The 20,283-nt window shown below is 40.2% G+C and overlaps 1 protein-coding gene across 2 annotated transcripts in view; it reads right to left on the bottom strand.

Annotated features, from left to right (window-relative positions):
• The window catches only part of LOC111868699 (hemicentin-1), a 336,801-nt gene that overhangs the window by 85,014 nt on the left and 231,504 nt on the right, over nt 1–20,283 (bottom strand). For both annotated transcript variants that reach the window (XM_023859591.2, XM_023859592.2), the window contains exon 3: nt 18,976–19,127. In XM_023859591.2, the coding sequence (XP_023715359.1) occupies nt 18,976–19,127 (152 nt within the window). The remainder of the gene's footprint in view (nt 1–18,975; nt 19,128–20,283) is intronic.

Below are 20,283 nucleotides of genomic sequence, written 5' to 3'. Positions count from 1 at the left end.
AATGCTTTCCAGAATCTAGATTTCCAACATCTACTAAATTTCTAAATAAGTAATAAAGTTTCACTTATTGTTTTCATAGCGTACGTGTATGTAATTTTGAAGAGGTTATGACTGATTAACATCTCTGCTAACAGGAAAAATAATTGTATGCTCTTATACATAATATCCCGGGTATTAACGTTTGAAGTAAGTGCACTGCACCATTTAGTACGGGACCTTAGAAAGTTACCTGGTGACTGTGGAGGGCGTTAAATGCTGCCTGATGACAGAGGGTTGCTGAAATGCTATATGATGAGAGTAAGGAGCGCTGAAATTCTGCAAGATGACAGCGAAAGGCGCTGAAATTGTACATGATGATGATAGCGGAGGGCGCTGAAATTGTGTATGAAGAAAGCGAGGGGTGTTGAAATTGTGTATGATGATAGTGGATAAGGCTGAAATTGTGTATGATGATAGTGGAGGGTGCTGAAATTGAGCATAATGATAGTGGAGGGCGCTGAAATTGAGCATAATGATAGTGGAGGGCGCTGAAATTGAGTATGAAGATAGCGTACGGCGCTGAAATTCCATATGGTGAAAGCGAGGGGCTCTGAAACGCTGTATGAGAATGGAAGGAGCTGAAATTCCGTCAGACGATTGTGGAGGGCGCTGAAATGTCATACGATGACAGTGAAGGCTACTATAATACTATATGTGAGTGAAAACTAATAAAATGTTGCATGACAGAAGTGCAAGTTACTGTATTTGTGACGCACATGACCATTACTAGGCAACGACCTCAACTTACACGCAGCCAGCAATACAGGAGCGTTGTTTTCTGTGATCTGCGCGTCGACCGTTGCTATGCAGTGGGCGATACATGAAGCCAAAAATACAGAAGAGGTGTTTTCTATGTAGTTAGCGCCGAGAATCTTTGCTAGACAATTGAGTAGTAACACGTCCTTACAACAATAGGGGGGAGCTGTGTTTTCTGTGATGCGTGGCTCGTGCAGCGATTATATAAGGAAGAAAGAAGAAGAATCCTGTGTGGAGGCGGGGTCGAATAGCTCCATCGTAGCTTTGCGAGTCGTAGGAGGCGAAGAAAAGAGACGTCTCGAACCTGAGACAGTAAAATATGGTCGCGAGTCCCACGGGACTCGGGCCCGTGAATGACTGCGCTGGCGAGGACCAGTAGCAATTGTAAACGACAGGCCCGTTCTTTCGTCAGAGAGAGCGCCCCACATCAACAAACCTGCATCTGTCTGACAGTAACAAAAATCTGGTCGTAAGCCCCATTTGAGTACTTTATTCCAAGATAGACTGGCCGTCTGAGAGTCGGTCGTAACATAAGACTCAGACTCGGAAGAAGAAGAACCAAGAGAATGAAAATATAACGCAGTACAACAGGCATTAGAGAATTGGAATTGGGAGTTCAGAACTTGTAAGCGAATGGGAGTACAACGACGTACAACAATGAGAACTGAGTCAGTTGTCGGTGTGAGACAGCCACAGGAAGACAGTTGTTGAAGCAGAAGTAGAAGTCAGCCTGTGAAGACCTAATCTGTGATTAGAAGATTAGTCACAGTGAGACTGTTTTAATTCCGGTACCAGGATACGACTTGGGAGGACTGAGAACCGTACAGCTGGGGCCACACGAGCGCATAAAATGCGTCCGTTGTAACGAACGTCGTGACGTCCGTTGTAAAAATAAACAAGAGAGGCGAATGCTACGCTTTCGTCTGGCTCCATTGCCGACAAAAGAACTACGTACCGCATTCTGCAACTGTGTGGTGTCCTCAGCAACGTCCGTCATAAAGTACGTTCATTACAACGGACGTATTTTGTGCGCTCGGGTGGCCCCAGCCTTAAGCGTGTGTAACCATGAACTGTACATTGTGTAAATCAGAGATAGCGCTGTATTGCTTGCAAATACGAATTGACTGTATAAGGTGTTAACAAATCCAATCATCCAATTCAAACTCCGTCTAGTCACTAATTCATGTGACAACATGTATATATAAATGAGCAAAGAGAATAGGAAAATAAAATAAAAGTAAATAAAAATACAGTTGTAAAGAATGCCATACACTGTCTTCGCTCGCTTGGAAACCGGGATCGTTGGTTCGAATCCCACTCAGGACATGGATGTTTAGTTTGTGTGTGTGCGTTTTCCTGTGTCTGTGTACAGGTGACGAGCTGATCAACCGCCCAAGGAGTCCTACCGGATGTGTAAGATCTAGAAAAACCGAAGTGAACGGAGAAGTTCATGGAGGTAGGCCTAGGCCCACTGGGGCTGTAGTGCCAAGGAAAAAAAAAAGAATGCCAAGACAATTAAATCAATACGTCTCGCTCTTATCCTCATGCTGTGATTCACAGAAATAATAAGCACACCTACTTGCTTTTCGGAATTCAAACTGATCATTTTAAGGTTAGGTTCCGATTCGGAATTCGATCCGAGAATACTCCATTCATGATAGTTGATACTTTCCAAACATGACATCAAACTCTGTGCCTCTGTCTCTCTCTTTCACCTCTTACGAGCCAATGCCATCACTCTTCTCCCCCCCCCCTTCCACTTGACTTCTGGTGATCCTCTTTCTCAGCAGAAGCTGGAATCCTGAACCTAACTCATGAACATCACCCTTCTAATCCTCGAATCTGTTCTCCAACGATTTTTTCTGTCTCTTACTCCTGAACTAATGGCGTTCACCTTTGGCTTGACTGTTCTAGGTCTATCGAATAACATCAATGAAATTCCCATTCTGTACCAGTGGTTGAAGCATGTAGGAACCAGCACTGGTTTGTGATAAACGGAAGCAACCAAATCGAAACAGAAGCTTTCATACTGAGGCTTCCTGTAGGAACTATCCTCGCTTCTGTACATTACACGGACAGAACTAACAGAAGCTGTCTGATAACAGACAAGGAACGGACGCTGGTAACAAGAATGGTATACGCTGATGGAACTGGAAGAGGACAGAGTAGAATAGCAGTATTAAGGCATCTATCTTCGGAGTTTGTTAGCACAGTGCTAGTTCCATATCGATAGGCTAGTTAGGTTTTTAAATATTATATGCTGCATCGTGTTGAGTCAATTGGTACTTAACTGAGTTGGCTCAGAACCGTGCTCACTTGCTGGCTTCAACATTATCGGTGCTGATCTTCGGGTCTTAATATATTTTTTGGAATACCTTTGTCATTATACCAGAGACATTTCCGCTACTACTACTACTACTACTACTACTGCTGCTGCTTTACTACTACTACTACTACTACTGCTACTACTACTACTACTACTACTACTACTACTGCCATTACTACTACTACTACTGCCATTACTACTACTACTGCCACCACCACTACTACTATTGCTACTGCCACTACTACTACTACTGCCACCACTACTACTACTATTGCTACTGCCACTACTACTACTACTACTGCTGCCATTACTACTACTACTGCCACCACTACTACTATTGCTACTACCACTACTACTACTACTACTGTCACCACCACTACTACTATTGCTACTGCCACTGCTACTACTACTACTACTGCCATTACTACTACTACTGCCACCACTACTACTATTGCTACTACCACTACTACTACTACTACTGTCACCACCACTACTACTATTGCTACTGCCACTGCTACTACTACTACTGCAAATGTTTGCAGAGATGTTGCCCTATTTTGAACCAAAAGTGTTTCCCTTGGTCACATTTTATAACGGCACATTTTTAATTTTAAAATGTTAATTATATTCAATAAGTACGTACATACATTTTTCCTTCGCCCCATAATGACTGGCGTGATTGCTATTATTGAATTCTTATTATTGTCTACAACATAAGATTTGTCATTTTTTATTCGTTTTGTGTGTTTGTTTCGTTCTTCGCTCGCGCTTAGTTTATAACTGGCATTTGGGCTTTGAAGTATGCATCTAAATAAGTAAATAATTATATTTCATTATCCCCTCGTTGGTGTCTCCACCTTATCGTAGTGAGGGGGTTTGAGAATGCCAAGGACCATGAGAGCTATACCAGCGGTAGCGTAGCTACTGGCAGAGCCTCCCTTGCTGAACAGGTCAAAGGGTAGGCATCAGACGAAGAGAGACACCAAAAACTGATGCCGGAAGCAGCGTCATCAGTAGCGACTTGAAGCACAGAGCAAACGATGCTCGAGATGGTTCAAGTTCGTATAGCAACAGGCGTGACTAGAGTGGTTTGAACGGCTGTTGTGTACTGCAATGTGGGAAGCAAATGGAAAAACTACCACATTATCACTTTTCCTGGATAGTCTCTTTCCAAAAACAGAGATACCATGTATGCGACCAGAAGACAAGGAAAAAGACGTAAGAAGATGCTGGATGACCTTGGGGACAGAAGAGGATATTTTTATTTGAAGGAGAAAGCTCTAGATCGCATTAAGTGGAGGAAGTGTTTTGGAAAAGACTGTGGACCTGTCGTATGACAGATTACTGATGAATGAATGAAATTTCGTTATTAATACTATTAAATATTTTTCAACTAAGGCATACGTAATAACTCAGTAACTGAATATAATAAGTACAAAATTTAATAATATATATTTCGTTTGTAAATAACGGCAAAATCACTGAAGTGTCCTATGGTCTGTAGCCGGTGTCACTGACACTCATAATTCGGCCTTAGTTAATCTCCTTTTTTTCAGTTGCCTTTCCAGCCCATTCGGGGCCCTGACCTCTCATTCGGTTCCGTTACCATTTTTACAGACGGTAGGACTCCTTGGACAAGCGATCAGCCCGTCGCAAGGCCACTACCTAAATACAGAACAAAAACACAGAATAAACGAATACACACACCGAACATCTATGCCTTGAGTGGAGTTCAAACTCACGATCCCAGCGTCCGAGCGAGCTAAGCCAGTTCATGCCTTAGACCGCTCGGTTACCGTGACCGNGAAAACTGAACAGTGGAAAACACTATATACTCAAGTAGTCTGTTTAATAAGGGAACTGATGACAGGAATCACAAATACAGAAAATTTATAGTGAAACACTGTTTAGTAAAGAAATATGATTAGTGGAATACAGTATATGAACATTTAATAAGGAAAATATACTAGACTATATGAAGCATGTGATGGTTGACAATTGTTAAGAATGAAATACATACATACACTATATTCCGTATATCCAAAGTAAGTCAGAATGACTGTAGGATGTGGAACAAGTCATACAAATACAAAAGCCATAAATACAATACAACTGAGACACAACAAAATGATACATCCACATATATATATATATATATAAGCCAATACTGTCAATTTATGCTATGTACATAACCTTTTAAAAGGACGAGTAATTTTTAGAGAGTAAGAATTCATCAACAGAGTAGAATGAGTGTGTTTTTAAGTATTGTTTCAGTGCTAATTTAAATTGCTCCTTTTCATTCATTAGACTTTGAGACTAGTTGCCAGATTGTTGAAAATTTTAATGCCAGAATAACATGCGCTTTTCTGAAAACATGTCAAGTTAGCAACCGGTCTATGGAGATGGTGCTTGTTTCTCGTGTTAACGCTGTGTACATCCGAACTGATCTGAAAACGTTCTTTATTATTTATATTGAAGCTTAATAATGAAAATATATATTCACATGGAAGAGGTAAGATCTGTAATCTCTTAAATAGCTCTCTACAAGAATTTTGAGGTTTTACGCCCACCATGATTTCATTAAACATATGAGTATAAATAAAATCCAGTTGGAGTGCTAAGCATACATAGAGTTTTGGAACACAAAACGAAATGCACGAATTAATTGGTAGAACGTAACATTGTGGATTGAAATGTTGAGATTTTTTTTTATTATCACAACATGAATTATGTGAAACTCAACTGCAGTCTCTCTGACAATACAACATGATTTTGCAAACAGTCTTAAATGACTACATACATCAGTATAAACCATAAATATTTTTGGTACATCACACGCCACTTTTAGACAGAAGTGGATTCACTGCTGTAATACATACACAGTATAACTTATTCAGCATAATAATAATATATGAATATATGTTGGCAGACAATCAGGTTTTCAAACACACACGGAGCCCTAGACCGTATTGATGTCTATGTATCCTGTATATAGTCTTCTCATTTCAAAACATGGTTCGGACATAATTATAACTATATTTCCTGTCATTCATATCGGCTACTGCTCACACGTGTGTCAATGCTTGTTAGTTTATTTATGGCCGACATATCAAAAACTCCCAATTTCTGTATGGTGCATGTTTCCAGGTTCATTGCTTTCAGTCCTGGTGTGCTATTTTATAAAACTTTTTCATCGATTGGTTTTCATTATTTGCCACGTGTATTTAAAGTGCAAACTTTCGTATTTGCTTTTCTATTGCCATACCAGGCAAGATCTGTTCACTTGTTTGAATTTCAAGTGTCAGCTCTCTGAATTCATTTACAACGGCGTATTGGTATGCGTGGTCACTACCATTACAGTGCCCCCCCCCCATCAATCTCGCACCCAAACCTCAAACCTCGTTTTTGTGTGTGTGGATAGAGGTAGCGGCGTAGTTACGTGGCTCAAATGCTTCCTTCCCCGGTCTCACCGCACCTCCTATACAATTTGAAGGGAGAGTGGGAATTATCACGGATCATCGTGCAATTTTTCTGTTGGTTTGGTGCTCCTCTATCGCTCTCTCTCCATCGCTATAACTGTTGTAAGTGTGACTGACTGTACCGAAACTAGCATATAGCGAGGTAACGTGTTTCACTAATCTGTTTCTCCACTTAAATATGAAATCTAAGTAATTGTTAATACGCGAATAAGCGATTGACAGTGAAAATCTTATTTAAATTCCTCTTTTCTCAGAAATTTAGTATGAATTTTCCATTGTTCTGTATTTTCCACCTATTTGCCACAAAAAATAAATAAAAAAGAAGAAAACCGACTTCCGCCCATAGTTTCCCTACCACCACGTGAAAGTTTTCTGGGTCGAAGAAGCAGATCCACCTGGTTTCTTGCTTGGCTTGTCCTTCGGCCCTGCAAATTCAAGGAACATGACCCTCCGAAACGTCGGTGGACTACGCTGCGTTATAGCGCAGAAGATAGAACTCTTCATAACCACCGCTGTTAGAACCTCAAATTTTACGATTCAGAAAGTACTTCGTAGTGGGTTGGTTCATGTTCTTAGTACAAAAGGATTGCAAATATTCTTGTAAGTAAGGAAGAATAGACAAGAAGACACTACGGAAGAGCCAGGTTATTCCACATTTTCTGTCCATAGTTTCGTCTCTATTTTTCTTAATGTTACATACACAACTGTTTAGTATGATCAGTTTCTGGATTTATCTCCCTGAACGTCGTTTGTTCCGTTTTGAACATTACGAAAAGTTAGGAATTCACCTCTTTGAACCTCTTGAAGTCCATGTAACAGAAAATATGTAATTAAAAGCAAATTCTTGGAAGGTGAAAGAAGATGCGAAACATTACTGGCTAATAACTAGAGAGCACTGCTGAAATAATTTTTGCTTCATTATTGTCAGCATCTTAAGACATCACTAATGAAGAGACATCTCGTACACTAAGGAATGTACATGCGGCGGAAGTTTCTTTAAACAGCGCAGCGAACTAATTACATTCATTTACTCTGATCTTTCCTGCTCTCGTTATTTTTACTAGAATAATGATCCAAACATGATATTCAGACTACAGGAAAACAAATGATGACGTAACAAGATCCATCCGAGTATCGAGTACGATGAGACCAGAGATACTGGATACTTCCGTATGAGGAGGCCGTGGGTCGAACCGGGTTTTAATAATTTTAAGTTTCTCCGGAAACTGATGTTCAGATTTCATAATTATCAGTTCTAGTTTCCATATTTTTTTTTGTGATAGTTATGAAAAAAATTAAGTAAGAGTGAAATATAATGAGGGAAAGTAGAACAAGAGATTCGAACCCATAAGTTTAACTAAGTCGATCGTTCAGTAATTACTTTGAGAAAAAAAAACTGTTACACGTTTCTCGTTACATCATAATACGTATCACCCAGACTTTGTTTTGAAAATCTAATGACCATTCACATTCCCACTATCTGAAACAGGTATTAGACATGAAATAATAATACTAATAATAATAATAATAATAATAATAATAATAATAATAATAATAATAATAATAATAAAAAGAAGAAGAATCGTCGTCGTCATCCGGACCTTTCGAGCCGCTCCGTTCCTCTTAACATAGGCTGATATTTCCGGTGTAACTTCGGGCGGCTAACCAGTCTTGTTCCTCTAGGTGTATGGTCCATTCCCTGTTTTCTGGAACGCGTTTAGGTTCAATTCTTTCAATATTATGAATCCAATTAGGTCCATTACTGCGAATTATATTATTTAAATTGAATATATTTAGTTCCTTTATAATCACTGTATTTCTAATCATCTGACACGAAATAATGATGATATGATTTATCAGCCATTCATATAATGGTTTCTGTCACTGTTATAACTTCCTATTTAGTGCATACTGAGATCTCTTTCTCTGGGAGTAAATANGCTTAATATTCTCTCAGAACACAGTCACAATAATAATAATAATAATAATAATAATAATAATATTATTATTATTATTATTATTATTATTATTATTGTGACTGTGTTCTGAGAGAATATTAAGCGTTAAACTACAAGCGTAAGTTTTTAATTGTTTTCCTCAATCACTCGTTACTTACATTAGAATAAAACATTAAAAAGATCTAAAAGTTTGTGACAATGGTACATTCGTAGAAATATTATGTTTTTTTTTACGTTATCCATCGTCTTGTCTTTATTTAGAAACACGACGTTTCAGAGACTGGGTTTTATATCCGTCTTCGAGTAAAACCTATTCAGTTGTGTCTAATCGATAGAGGCAATCCCTTAAAAAATTCACAGTTTTACGTAACCCTCCAAACAACCCAGCATTCTGATACTCGGCGATACATAATATCGGAAAATAACCATAAAACGAATATTTACATTCAAGCTGGGCAGCCTCTCAGAGAAATAAAGCAGAAACCATCCCACCAAACAAGCGCTAATGTCAGAAGAAACAGACGCGTTACTAGAGAGAATCCAACTTCCTCCAATTTTATCTGATATGGGTTGTTACAGTTGGCCCTTTTCTTATTAAGGACAAGAGAAAAATTATTGACTACTCTTCAAGTTTATTACGTACAGATGTGTGATTTATTGGTTCATTTAACCACTCTAGAGCGTCATAGGCGAGGATTATTGTGAACGATAAATAACGAAAGATTTTGAAGGAAAGCAATTCGGCTTTCTTCTTCATCTTCTTCTACCTTGAAGGATTGGGCCCTCTGGCCTGTTCCCATGTAGAATTAATTATGAAACTGCAAATCTCGCAGACAGTCGGTAGGTCCCCTTGGAAGGATTAGCTAATTTGGATTTCTTTACGTTCGTATCCAAGAATCTGTCCGGACAGACGCAGGAAATACATGAAAGACTTCAGACAGGATAGCCTACCACGGAACGATGTACTTATGTATTTATAATATATTTAACGATGACGATTTATTCTTCTCCAAGTATAATTAGAATGATGAAGTCAATGAGGAAGAGGTGAGAAGGGCATGTAGCACGAATGGGGGGGAAGAGGAATGCATATATGATATTGGTGGGAAAGCCAGGAGGAAGGAGATCACTGGGAAGACCAAGGCATAAGTGGGTGGACAATATTAAAATTAATCTTAGAGAGATAGGTTGGGATGGTATGGATTGGATTAATCTGGCTGAGGATAGGACCAGTGGAGGACTCTTGTAAACACGGTAATGAACCTTCGGGTTTCATAAAATGCTGAGAAATCCTTGAGTAGCTGCAGAATTGGCTTCTCCTCAAGAAGGGCTCAGCTCCATAAGTAAGTAAATCAGTAACTCAGACTACAGACAATGAATGGCTGGATCCTTAGTGAATAATAAACTGGAAAGGATGAAGGAACCGTCAGTGCGTATTTTGGGGCACTATCCCTGCAGTTTTCTGACAGACTGAGGAAAACCACGACGAATTTCAGGATAGTACTTGTCCTGGCCGAGATCGTAATGGGGCATCCCCTGAATACAAGTCTGCACCGTCACTCGAACTAACCTGCTCGGTCTCCGAACCGAATATCGAACCTGGACATCCTGAACACGAAGAACTGGTGATGACCACTATGTAACCCCATTCGGTACTTCTCCTAATGAACAAGGCTTATTATTCTCCTTTATTTGTTACGGTGTTGTATCTATAGTATGCAATAATGTATGGTTCGTACATTGTGTCTGCTTACATTCTAATTACAACATGGAAAGAGACCTGTGTAAACATTTCCCATGCATGCATACTAGCATATGCAGTAATCACAGGGGTTCACTGTGGATGCAGCCATGGAATTCAGTTGTAGATACAAGTTTCTTTTCCTTCGGTGTTTGATAAAGCGAAGACAAAGCAAAGTCGATTCAATGATACAAAATGCCGGGCTGCAGAAGCACAGGATATAAGCAAAATTTTCAGATGAGTGACATTTCCTGTTGCTTAGAACTTTGTCGACGTCATCGCTTGTGAGAATAGACGGACAGCCCTCAGCCATGTTTCTGATGTCATTTCACATTGTATCTTGAGGCAAAATATATTTTACCAAATATGCGATAGTGAAGCGCCGATCCGCTGCCTATGTTCCTGTAGCGCACACATTCTTACGAAATTCATGAAAATGCCATGACAGTGGACAGTTTTCTTGTCATTTCTGACGTTAGTTTTCTGATAGTCTCTGCAGAGGCGGTCCTTGGGTATTTGTCCAACATGGTCTGTACTTGATCATTAAATCGGACAGTGTGTCCCTCTGAATTCTGTCTACATGGCAAACACACTATTTCTTTATAATCAGAGATGCTAAGAAATTTCGTCATTCATTTAGTTGTTAAAATTGTTATACAAACAGGAGTTATTGCATAATTACTTGTAGATTTTAATACGGAATAGAAATTTTATAAAGTTATAAAAAGATTTTAATTATTTTGCAAACCCCTAGTATAAATTGTAGTATTTAATAAATAAAGTGAAAATATTCATAAATATACGAGAATATTCAGGGTAAGTTAATCGGATATAAGTTAACTCTATGAAGTAATGCCTTTCTTTTTGAAAAACGAACGAGCGCTGAGTTAATAAAATTGTATGTTCATTACCAAGTCAATAATGTTCCGCCACAGTATTACATTCTAAGCTTTGATGGATCCACTAACACCCTGTTTCAATAAGATATATTTTAATATTAACCTCCAATCTACGCTTACTTTTTCAAGGGGCCTCTTTCCTCATGATTTTCCCAACCTAACTTTATGTGTTACTATAGGATTCTGACGATGGTGCATAACACACTGATAGATTGGGTTTCTGGACTTTATCCATCGCCCTGGTTTTTAACAGATCCAGTTTCCGAAACGTCGTGTTTTTATTTGTTATCTTAAAAACCAGGACGATGGATAAAGTCCAGAAACCCAATATATCAGTAACTTTATGTGTGTTTCTCATGCCGTACAAGTAATTGTAAGGTAAAGCTTTCCTTATGCTTAATTAATTAAACACTGTGCCAAGAAGACATAAGGGAGGAACTGAAGTACAGCTCCACTTTTCTTGACCTCAGCATTAGATGGAGATCAGCTTCACGCCCATGCCGTTTTAACCCCGGTACTCAATGGATAGGAGGTTGGGTGGACCCCACAGCTGGTCTGGATGCTGTGGTGCCGAGAAATATCTTGCAGTGCTGGGAATCGAACCCAGGCCGCCCAGACCTCTATACAGACTGAGCTATCCCGGCTCCTACAAGTAATTATACAGTTTACAGCTGAAGTCTTAAAATGGTGAATGATATTGCAGATAGCAGTAACAAACAGGTTGCGATTTTTTTACAGTTTGATGGTGAATCTGTGTTGTTTTCAAAGCCAACAGAGGGGAAACTGTGAGCAACTGGCGTCACGTACGAAGCATGTCAGTGGTCAACACGGGTTGAAGAGTTTGTGTTTTTAATTATTTCAATTTGTTGTAACAAGAGCAGCAATTCACTTTGGTAAAATGTCCCATGTACTTCCAAAGCGAGCATTTGCTTTGTCTGCTGTTCCAGACGAGGAGTAGGTGACAAAGGACACTGCATCATTCAACTGCCTAATCAAAATACAATACACCACTATGTCACCATGGAATAAAAACCTGGATGCATTCCCAGATTGATTATACCGTTCGGTACGTTTTGTTTAAACCCATTCAATTTTCCATTCCCGCTATGAAGAATGAACAAAAAAGGCCAGGAGCCACAGGGAGTTAATGATTTTGGGTTACAGTTTAAATTCAATGGCAACATTGTGTTGAATATTTACATTGGCCCCACTCATATTGCTGCATTTTGTTTGATATAACAGAAGACTTTTAACACAAACTATACACTTAATTTCCATTTAATGACAGATTAAAAGATTCAGAACCTGTTTCTTACGATACTGTATAATGCTTTAAAGTGCAACATACCATAAAAAGTAAGACAGAATTGTGACTATTCTTAACTGATTAAGAAGTATGCCATGGAGACGTATGGGGATGTGGACGTATAGATCCACGTATTCTTAACCTCAGCATTAGTTGGGGGTGAGTGGTCGGCTTCACGACCCACCTGCTTTGTGCCTGGGGCCCCAGAACCAGCCTGGAAGACGTGGACAGGAGAAAAGTCTGACCCTTACTGGGACTCAAACTCCAACCCCTCGGCTGTCCAGACCGTAGCCAGTCGCTATACTGACTGGGCTCTCCCGACTCTTAAGCGCACCGCAAGACCGTAGTAAATGCCTCACAGGCTTGTAGAAAAACTCCTGCAAGAAGGTAATTTTAGTATATTCCTACATATACAGGGTGATTCACGAAGTTTTACCCCGGCTTATGGTACATAGTCCTGGGGTTATTTCCTGCAAAATTTTCTTATAAACTTGCGGTCGATTTTCAATAGTTACGGAGTAACAATAGATTTTCGAAACGCATCATTGTGAATGCAGCGCTATGCTTCAGCGTGGGCGACCATACGTTCCAATCAGCTATGTCAGCAGATAAGTTAGACCGGTTTGAATGTTGCGCGTAGGTAGATAGGCAGATCGGTTCATACGCGTGCGACGCATTGTGTTGATGTGCAGGGAGACATTTTTGAAAATCTTATGTAAATCCAGTCGTCTTCTAAAGCACTACAGTTTAAAGGAAACAGATTGATAGAAGGGTATGATATATAACCATTGGTATGTTTACAGAATGGGATGCTGAAAATAATGTAATTTTATAACACAAAATCGACGAAAAATGTCGCACAATGCAAAATTAAGAAACTGAAAAAAAATTGGTTTTAGAATGCTTCTTTCCTAAAACATTAACGATTTAAAAAGTGTTTGTATTGTATTTCTAATCTGCTTTGACTGAAATTCGAAGAAAAAAAGATTTTTCGCCAGTTTTCAAATTACTGTATCTCTTTAATTATGAATTGGATACCATTAGTATATTAACATTTTTTGTTCCAAATTACCTCAGGAAGGCCCTCCCTAAGTGGGGGTAAAACTTCGTGAATCGCCCTGTATTTTCTATGGCCGGTCACGGTAGTCGAGAGGTCTAAGGCATGCACTGTTTTCGCTCGCTCGGAAGCGTAGGTTCGAATTCCACTCAAGGCATGGATGTTTGTGTGCCTTTTTCTGTGTCTGTGTACAGGTAGAGGCATTGCGACGAGCTGATCACCCGCCCAAGGAGTCCTACCGTATGTCTAAGATCTAGTAAACCGAAGTGAAAAGAAGAGTTTCATGGAGGTAGGCCTAGGCCCAAACGAGGGTTGTAGCGCCAACGAAAAAAATATTTTCTATGAGATCGCCAAGATCTTTACCCTTCAAAGAACGATGTATGCCGTATGTACCACCTGCTTTAACATTAGAGGACCCAGAATTTTTTCTACAAAGTTCGTTTCGTATGATTCTCAGAATAAACAGTAATTACTCTCTGTAGAGAATAAACCAATATATCTTTGAAATGGAAACGCAGTTTCTCGCTGAAATGTGGCAACTCACATTTAGATGAACTCATGCTTCGAAGGGTAAAACTCGGAAGTTCTTCCATCTTCACTGGATATTTAGGTTCGTGCTATCGAATCTCTATTTGAGTTATATCATCAAAGTCTTCTTTCCGTTGGGTGCATTAACATATGACATAAAAAATGTCTTAAATAAGACGTATCTGTGACGTAGTATTATTCACTGCTAGGTAATGGGTCGCTAAACACATTCTCGCGACAAAGAATACAAAGGCAACAATAGAAGAATTGCTGATTCTATGCAACGGCCGATAAACACCTTCTCACTTAAGAGCGTTAACAACAACAGGGAGTCCACTGCCATAAAAATACGCGTTGAGACTGGTTGCTAGGCAAAACGTGGTGACAATTCTCTACAATAATAGAAGAGGTTTCTATGTGGTCCGTGCCGCGGCTATATTACGAGAGCTGTGAGCTATAGGATTAGAGAGAATTGGAGTTCAGAAATTTTAAGAGAATTGCTGAAGAAGAATTAGAAGTTGGCCTGTGAAGATTTAACATGTGATTTGAAGACTTTTATTTTGTGTGGTATAGTTAGAGTAATCTTTAGGCCCTAAAGTTCAGGATATTATAATTATTTCTATTTACGACTTGTGAGTATCCAATAAATCCAATCTCCAAATCTAGAACCCAGAGTTATTCGTCACGCTAACCCCGTATACGTGACAATATTTGTAACAGTTGACCGGTTATGATTGATTGTATGTGTTATCTGCACGCATAGGTTATGTTGTTCTTATGCTGTAGCAGTTTTCACGTACAAGCATGAGGCAAATCTATATTTATAACTGTGCCATCAAAGGATAAAGATGTCGTTTTATTCACTAGTACAGGAGAGGGATTATGGAACGAGATGAATGTAGTTAAAGGGCAAAGAAAAGGAAGAAAGCTGATGAAGGGTGAAAACAACAAATAATTTTCCACTGAACTTCAACAGGCTTTTCCACTAGTATGTGTATCTAACGGAACAAAACATCATTCAAATACGTGCATCTTTATATAATAATGTGTAAGGAAAAATCAAGTTAACTAAAGCCGTATACGTCACGCAACAAGTGAAAGATATGGTAGCGCATGAGAGGAGAATGGAAGGGGAAGCAGCAATGTGGTTGGGGTACATCTCAGCGCTCCCAGACAATTTGCTCCACACACACAGCCATGCAGCAGACTGACCTGCTCTGCCTCGCTGCGCATCTTTCGACTGAGTGAACTCGTTCATGTTCGTGACTCCACCCAAAAGAATGGAATCGTCTTTATGCACGCATGTCATCAGCCGTGGCGCGAGCTATAGCAGACTGATGTAACGGTGTTGCCCTAGATTTCAACTGGGAAGGTACCCGTTTTAAATATGAGGCGGGACACAGGGAATTCTTCACCAGGGGCTCGGTGCTTTTCCTTAGTTTCTCTAGGCTAGTACCTGCATCACTCACTCACGCATAGAGCTGAACCCTTCTTGAGAAGCAGCCAATTGTGCAACCATTTGAGAACTTCCCAACATTTTATGGAACCGGAAGGTTCATTACCGTGTTCACAAGAACCCTCCACTGGTCCATATCCTGAGCCTAGTACCTGCATACAACTCTCGAACAGACCAATTTTCATTTTTTTTTCTTTCCATAGCTATATATATTGATATTTCAACATTTCCTTTCAGTTTCATCCAACGTGAAGTTTTTGCAGTAGGTATGGTGTCGTTGAAGAAACTAAAAATTCAATAAACACATGACGCGTTACAAATATTCAGGGCGGGTCATGCACTTGATTACGGCATGAGTTCGGTTCAATTTGGTGAATGTTTAAGCCATGATGGGTGTAGAACTCAGGATACCGGAGTTGAATCCCTTTGGAACTTACAAAGCTAACTTTACATACAGTCAAAGTACGGATACAGCAGTTGCGTGCAATGTTCTTTCCTTCTCGAACTTTCTCGCCAACGTATGTTAGTCACTTCGAGAGATAGAGATAGAGAAGTGGCCAACGTATGTTGGTCACTTCGAGATATAGAGATAGAGAAGTGGCCAACGTATGTTGGTCACTTCGAGAGAGAGAGATAGAGAAGCGGAGACGTGATCACTATTCAACCTGCGTATAAATTAGCAGTCACATGGGACACAAACGTGAATACGTGAATTGGAACTGCAGCTCGCTATGAGCTGCAGTTTTTTTTTTGTGTGGAAATATCAGTCTTTCTCAACTTTCTGTACTAGATGGAGGTGTGTGGTTAGCGCCAAGCTGCGGGAGGTTCACTTGGGGGAAGGGGCCGCCGGTATCTACAGAAGTGGAGGATGGATGGACCTCAGAGCTGATCTTAATCCCGTGGAGGACAGAAAAATACGTATATGCCTATTCGAGGGAGATACTCTACCTTAAAATAGAGGGTAAATATGCATTACGTAATGTACCTAAGAACTTACATTCTATCAAAACAGACACATACACTGCAGGGAGCTTGGTGCAGCAGCACCGCTGCAGTTCTTTGGGACATTTACTTCGTACCTCGACAGGGCTTCCCACTGTCCTGATTTTCATTTTTCGTTTCTTACTTCTGAACGAATGCTAGGATAGTGCACCCAAATAGGTAAATATCGTTTCTTTTCTAATCCTTACGAACTCATCGCTTGTGATCATTTCAATCATAACCATATTACTTCTACATTACTATCCCATACTACACTACGCTATATTATACATTAATATATTAATTCTGCAGTTGAGTTAGAAGCGCTAAATAACCAAATTAGCAGGTTCTATAGAAAAATATAATTCAGTATCGAAGATATTTCAAATTAAATAAAAAACTCTCAGCTCTTAACTAATCGCTAATTATTGCGATGTACTTAAGATTTGGAAAGAAATACGTAAAGTCAATGGGCAGAGCGTTGCTACGTAACGGACCGGTAAACATCCTGCGTCCGAAGACACACAAGACAACAATGGAAGATGAGTCTCAGTGGAGGATTGTTATTGCATGTTGCTAGAAAACAGTACACCAATTAAGACGCTTGCTAGGAATCACGTGATTTGTTCTCTGTGTGGTCTTCCTTATGCAAGAATAGAACTGTGTTTTCTGTGCATAGTCCGTGCGGTGGCTATATAACTAGAATAAGACCAGAAATTCAGTTCAGTTCCCAGTAGGAGATAGTCGCGTGACGTACATAGAAGACCTGTGAAGACCTAACGTGTGAACTGAAAACTTTGTGTGTTATATGTAACTACAGTAAACTTGAAAGCGTTACAGTTATTTGTAGTTACAAATAGTGAAGAAACAATAAATCGATTCACCAATCCAACCCCGCGTCGGAAACACTCAAACACGTGACAATATGGAGAAATTCTCCCGTGGTCACTTCCGTTAATTTGCAGAATGGCCATCTGCTCGTACAAACGACAAACTTACGGAACCGCCGGTGGAAAATTGGTTTTACTGTTGCAAGAACTGGAACTGAGGGGTCGTTACTATGAACTTTCATTCTGCCCGAGAGATTTATGGAAAGAAATTTCCTGTGTGCAGAATTGACAGTTGAAGAGTGATCCTGATCAAGTTAATGCAAGGGAGTGTGACTGCAAGAACGAAGGGGTGGCAATGAAATTTCCTCCAAACTCTCCGGCATCTCGGTGCCACGCATGTCTATCAAAGTGTCAATAAGTTATATATCTTTCGCTGTCTTTCTAGCTTAACTGGTTTATATGTCCACTGCTTCGACACAACTTGGCGACTTCTTGAAATAGGTAATAGTATTCTGAGACCGCTAGGTTATACACACTTGTACACGTGAGCAGGTCAATGCTACTTTAACATGGAGTAAGGAGTACTCGGGTTCTCAGCATCAAGAAGCCAAGCACTTAAAGAGGGGCACAGAAAACCAGTATAGGGAGTCACTACTTAAGCACAAAACAGTGTAAGATGAAGAAGAAAGGACATTTTAATGTAACTGAACACTCGGACCCAGTAAATATGAAGCCCACTGAATATCCGAAGCCCAGCCATTTTTTCAAAGACTGATGAACAGTTAAGGGCTGTAAGGCTGAAAGGCCGGGGTTCGATTTCTGGCAGAGGCAAGAGATATTTCTCTTCTCTACAATGTCCAGATCACGCCTGGGGCCCACTCAGATACCCACACAATTGGTACCGGTGCTCTTATAAGTTTCTGGTAGTTCAATATCTTCAATTGGAATTTGGTTTTTGTAGAACCATCAGTTTGTGGGGAAATTTGATAATAATGAATTTAGATTCATGAAAAATTTGGTTGTAATTGTTATATATTCATCAAAACCAATTTTCTCCAATTGATTTTCCATACATCACTATGTATTAAAATTCTTCAAAATCCGTTCAGTTGTTCTGGAGAAGAATCATAAGTTTCGACATACATCCACACCCTCTGAGTTATACGTTCATATTACGTTTTTCATTCAAAGAACACAAAATTGATCAAAACCTAAACTATGTAAGATTTGAGACTTTCACGGCGGTGACTATGAAGAAAGCAGTCTTCTGGGATTTGGCACCGTGTATATGTGGTGTTAACCGACGTTTCGGAGGAACGTATCGCCCCCATCTTCAGGGTTGAAGAAGTATAAGTAAATCTGCAAGCGACAACACCGTGAGACACGGTCAAGCAGTCTGCTTTCTTCAAAACCTAAACTGTTGGACACAAGGACATCTGCCTGCCCTACAGTTAGTTGTACAGTCATCCTTATGGCGGAACCAACTGTGCCCCGTATAAACCCAGTAAGAGTCTGGTTGCAACTCGAACATCGTCATATTGAAATGTATGTAACACACATCCGGATGTTTTGATGAAGTGACTTCACGTTACATTATAAACTATGAGTTGGATTCTTACAGTTTCTCTGGTGTTTCGCAGGGGGATGCTGCCCTTCCACCAGCTCATCACCGGGGGTGGTCTTGCTCCCACAGCCTCACATTCCAACTCGTACGTATTGTCAGCTGAGAGGGGGTGATTTTCTCCCTGCAGTCTAACCCACAGAGGTCGAACTGTAACACCAGAAACATACAAATTACTTGTGCATTATTCAAATTCCCATTTCTTTTGAAGTGTCTTGACAAAGTACTGGAATAAATATTTCAAGAATAACTTCCGCATAAACCGTAAACTGTATTACTGGATTACTGTTGTAAGAACACAGTATCTTTGCTATCCGCTTATCCATTTCCTACGTTTACTTTAACTCGGATGTTAACATGTGGTGTCCATAGCCCAGAAGGACGCTTGAGTGCAATTTCAGACCAGTCCTTCCAGCAACACTATGGCCCTGGGGTCGACTCAGCCTCTAACAGAAATGAGTACCAGGAATCTTCCTGGGGGTAAAGAGCGGCCGGCGCGTAAGGCTGACAACATCACAGCCATCTGTGAGCCGATTATCTAGAAGAAGTGGGAGCCTCGACGTCTCAAAACCCTATGGGCTTCCATGGTCTGTTACAGGGATTACTTTACCACATGGCAGTAATGCAGGTTTCTCTCATATAGCATCAGTTTTCACATACCAACAAGAACTTGGGAGATAACTGAGTCATCTGCCATTGTCCCTGAGGTGTGCAGGGGGACCTGACCAGCCGGAACGTTACTACAACCTCGGACCTCAGTTGAACCTTCATCCCTCATCCGAGAGTGGGCTTAAATATTTCTTCTAAGACTAAAGGCACCTATATTGTAACACTAAAGAACATGGAAATTCATTGCCTTTGAAATATTATTTGACAAGTAACGCCCTCATAATGCAGGTAACCATGTGGGACTCCAAAGGACCGGACTCCATTCAAATCCGAGGCCCTGTGTAACAGTTCGTAACATTAGATTTTTTTTATGGAGAGGAGCTGTTAGTCCCAAGCCCCCCCCCTCCGGCCGCTCGAGGAAGAAACCACTACGAATACCTCAACATAGGAAGGAGGACAATACTAAGACGGACCTTAGAGAGAGAGGGTGAGATAGTATGGACTGGATTCATCTGGCTCAGAAATATGGAGAGGTTGTGGGCTCCTGTGAACACAAAAATGAATATTCGGGTTCCACAAACTGTTGGGAAGTTTTAGAGTAGCTCAGCGACTGGCTGCTTCTCAAAGACTCAGTCCGAAGACGATGATCAGAGCTTCGCTCTTTGAAGAGTTAACTTAACATCTGTCAGGGTTGGGA

This window comes from Cryptotermes secundus, unplaced genomic scaffold, assembly GCF_002891405.2.
Source record: "Cryptotermes secundus unplaced genomic scaffold, Csec_1.0 scaffold1184, whole genome shotgun sequence".
Taxonomy (NCBI): Eukaryota; Metazoa; Arthropoda; class Insecta; order Blattodea; family Kalotermitidae; genus Cryptotermes; species Cryptotermes secundus.
Note: the sequence above shows the minus strand (reverse complement) of the source record. Positions and strands in the feature narration are given on the sequence as shown.